Genomic DNA, 4027 nt, shown 5'->3' on the forward strand with positions numbered 1-4027 from the left:
AATCTTGAATGGACACTGATTTAGAATGAATTTCTGGCTTATGTTTTTGATGTCTAAGGATTGTTTTCTTTGCAAGGATTTGATGGTTGACTCTAATCGAACTAGTTTAGTGAAGTAACACACACAGCACATAAAACCTCCCGGCGAGGTTCGCGCACGCGCGGGTTCCACGGCTGGACACGGGGGGGCTGAAAGTTGATCTCCCCCCGCCACGCTGGCGGGCCGCAGCAGGGGTGTCCGTGCTGTCTCGCCATCTTCATTGTTTGTTTGCTTCTTGTGGTTTCTGTTTGTTCTTAAATAGCTGAAGCTGATCCTGGGAAATTCTGGAGAGGACACCGACCCCTTTCGCTCAGGGAGATGTGTGCTGAGATCCCGTCGGGCTGTGAAATCCCATCTCTCTTCTGGGTGCTGACTCTTCTCTCATTCCGTGTGTTCACTTCTCTTGGTGTGGATGGGTTTGTTACCGACTTGCTCCGTGTGACCAGTTCCTGCCCATCTCTAAACGCAGGCAAAGTATTCCTTCAGGGGCACGAAGAGGTGGCGGATCACTGGCACGCTCCAGGACCTGCTGAGCAGTTTCTGCCGGGCCAGGTGGCTCATGTTGGACATGTCCGTGTAGTGCATGGGGAAGCCAAAGACCCTCTCCATCTCTGTGCACCACAGGGTGTCCTTCTTCTCGTTCATGAACACGGGGAAGTGCTGGTCCTTGCCCTGCTTGATGGAGTTGGAGCGAGTGGTGATGGTTCGCACTTTGCTGAACGTTGCTATCCTGCTGTGCTCCAGGCACTCCTGCAGCTCCAGCTTATCATTGACGGTGGATGCGAGTGGCCTGTTCATGCCGGGCAGGTTCCCCCAGAAGTACCGTGCCTGGTGCGCTGCAGACACTTCTTTGGCATCAATCATGATGGGATTGGACTCCAGGAAGCGCTAGATGTCCCTCTTGTTGCTCACTCCCATGGCCACCACGTTCTCAAAGAGCCAGAAGAAGGGCCGGTTGTTACCCTCCTTGGGCCGGGCTTCGTGGAGCAGGCGGTAGATCTCAAAGAAGAGGCGTTCAGTGCCCTCGTAGAGACCCTTCCTGGACGGGTTGACGATGGACAGGTCGTTGCAGGGGCTCCCCCCAATCACCAGATTAAAGGGGCCCCACTCTTGTATGTGTTTCTGGGTGATGTTGCGGACGTCCCCGACGTACATGATCTTGCCTTGGTGCTTCGCCATGGCCACGGTGATGGAGTCCTCGCACATCTCGGAGGTGATGTACCTGTCCACCTGGATGCCCAGGTCCTTCAGCACTAGCAAGCCTGTGGTGATGCCATCAAAGAGGGAAAGCACCCGGATGGGCTTCCTCTTCTCAGTGGGCACCGGCAGGTACACCTTCGGTGGGTCAAATTCCTGGTACAGAAGAGGCACCCCCGGCATCCGAATCCTCTGTCTTGGTATCACTGTCTCCAGACTGGCACCGCTCCAGCGCTTTAAAGAGCATGCCCCAGGTGGCTGCCAAGCTGCGCACGCTGGTATCTCCTGCAGCTAACTCAGACCACAGGTGGTCTCCCACTGACAACCAAATCTCGTGATCAAAGGCATTATCGACAGTCACAGTAAAACTTTGCGCTTTCACCCACTGGAACAAACCGCGCATAGCATCTTCAGAAATATCGAGTCCCGTGTGCGTTACGGCGTCCTGCGCCGCAGAGAAGACAAGCTGATCATTAGTTGAATTGCGGTTCTTCATTGTGAGAACCGTCTATCTTGATGGCCCACGAATGCAATGATGCAGATGCAGTGGCTTAACCCGGGACTTTAAGCTCTAGCTTCGCCAAGATAAGCTGATCCAAGCCCGCTCACTGGCAGGGCTCCACTATCCCGTTGGTCTAAAAAACCAGCTCCCTCCAGGACAGCGCAGGATATTCTCGCTTACCCCTCTGTGGAGGAAGCAGCTGGCTCGTCGACTGCCGGCTGCACTGAACCTCGGGGATCACCAGATGCACATCACGTCGGAGGTCACCAGATGTCTCTCTGTTAGGAACGGCGAGAAAAACGACACAGACTCTCTTGTGGAGTCGCACTGGAGAATTTTTTTCTTGATTTTTTACCTCAGGTCTTTTTTATAGATCAATACGTGAAAAGTACAGAAAAGAAACTTTTATTGGTTAGTGAACTAACACATCACCATCATTGGTCAGTGGGGTTCACCACCCCTCAACCTTCTCTTGCAAGAAAACAAGGAACAGACAAACAGCACCTGCAAGGCTGTTTTCTATCTCTGAGGATTGTTTTAATTCCGCCTTATAATTTTCCAGGCTACTTTCCCAGGCAAGACTGAGAAAGCTATGTGGCCTGCAATTTCCACAGACACTGTGCTCCCTGTTTCACAGTTAGCATCCATAGCACATCACCTTAATTAAAAGGGTTTTTAGTTTTGTTGGGTGTCTTTCTTGGGTGTTTTTATTTTTTTAGATGTTTGGGGTTTGTTTTGTTTTGTTTTATTTTGAGGAGGGGTAAGCAGAACACACTAATGAAGTAAAAGTCCCTTGACACTGCAGTCTTAAGTAGGATTACCTGCCAGCAGACTCAGGGGCTGCATGCCAGGCAGAAGTGGGATCTTGAAGTACAGCTTCCTCAGTTGTTAGCAGGCAAGTTTACATTTCTTTTGTGGACACATTTTGATTACAGCTGTGACTGAAATTAATAAAACAGCTCTAAGAAAAAATTGTTTAAGGACTGAAGCATAGAGGTTACTGTTCCTGGTACCTGCCAAGTGCAAATGATCAGGAAGCCCCCAAAGAGAACAATGTGCCCAGGATAATCTGAGCCCTGTAATGGAAGGAAACCAAGCCAGGTTAGGGCAGAGGTGACAACCTGAAGGTAGGAATACATCTCTCTTTTTTGTTTTGGGAAGCAAGAAAATTTCTCTGATTCCCACTCTGTGTGTCCATGAATCAAGTTAATTTCAAATTGGAACATTCCTCAAGTATAGCTGGACATACAGGATTAGTTCAATAGGGGGAGAAAATGGATCCTTAGTTATAGAAATGTAGCAACTTATATATCTCCTCTGATAGATTTGATAGCCTTGCAGGTGATTTTCAGTGTGAACTCTGATTTTGCAAGTAGGTTTCAAGGACTCCAAGGTCCTTTATGTGTATCTGCTCTTTGGCAAAGGATGGTTTTTTTGAACATTTGGATGTGTATTTTAAAATATTACATATATATATATATGTGTGTGTGTGTGTGTATATACTTGAATTTTTGTTATTGCATAGCAATACTTTTGTCATCAAGTACAAAAGTAATTTTTATACATTAGAAAACAATATGAGGTTCTATGAAAATTTTTGGGATTGTTTTTCTGTGAAACTGCCTTCTGTATCATATTATTTGGCTTGGTGTTCCTTAGGGAAAAAAAACCCACAACCCTATAAAATTCTTTCTGTAATGTAATTGTAATTTTAATTTTATTGCTCTCATTGTTGAAAAATAACATTTATAAATATTATTTTTAGAGATGAAGGTAATAAAACATGCTTTGCTATTAAAGAAATAGTTAAGACTGGGTATATTATCATCACCTTGAATTTTATACCAGTTGAGAGGTTTTGGAATGCAACAGCTGAAACTCAGTTTCCTACAGAGAAGGATTTATGAAATGCTACAGGGGGCAGGGAAGGATGCATTACAATATGGCCTTTCCCACAGAGAAGGATCTTACAGAAATCTAACCTAAAATTGCCTCGCCTGTATATGGATCTAAAAGGAAACACAGCTCATTTACCTGCAGCAAGTGCCTGGACTCTTTGCTTTACCTCAGAGAAACCACAAGAAAAACCTGAAAGAATTCTATATTCCTCATATATGACAGGGTACTTTGGAATCTACTAAATTAAGTTAAGTTAATTAAGTAAATTAAGTTAATTTCCAGTGGAAATTCTGACTTCTGCTCTATTTTTGAGTCAGTCTTTTTGCAAAAGACCTTGTAGATAATCTAATCTTGTGCTTGTTTAACCAAATAGCACACATTATGCGACCA

General features: G+C 45.8%; 1 protein-coding gene across 1 annotated transcript; it reads right to left on the reverse strand.

Annotated features, from left to right (window-relative positions):
* Nucleotides 1-320: 320 nt before the first annotated feature.
* On the reverse strand, nt 321-3424 carry LOC131574815 (DNA (cytosine-5)-methyltransferase 3A-like). Its single transcript, XM_058829579.1, is given in 1 exon segment — nt 321-3424. A coding segment is annotated over 1 exon segment (921 nt). The 5' UTR covers nt 1420-3424; the 3' UTR covers nt 321-498.
* Between the last annotated feature and the right edge of the window lie 603 nt (nt 3425-4027).

This window comes from Poecile atricapillus, chromosome 1 (genome assembly GCF_030490865.1).
Source record: "Poecile atricapillus isolate bPoeAtr1 chromosome 1, bPoeAtr1.hap1, whole genome shotgun sequence".
NCBI lineage: Eukaryota > Metazoa > Chordata > Aves > Passeriformes > Paridae > Poecile > Poecile atricapillus.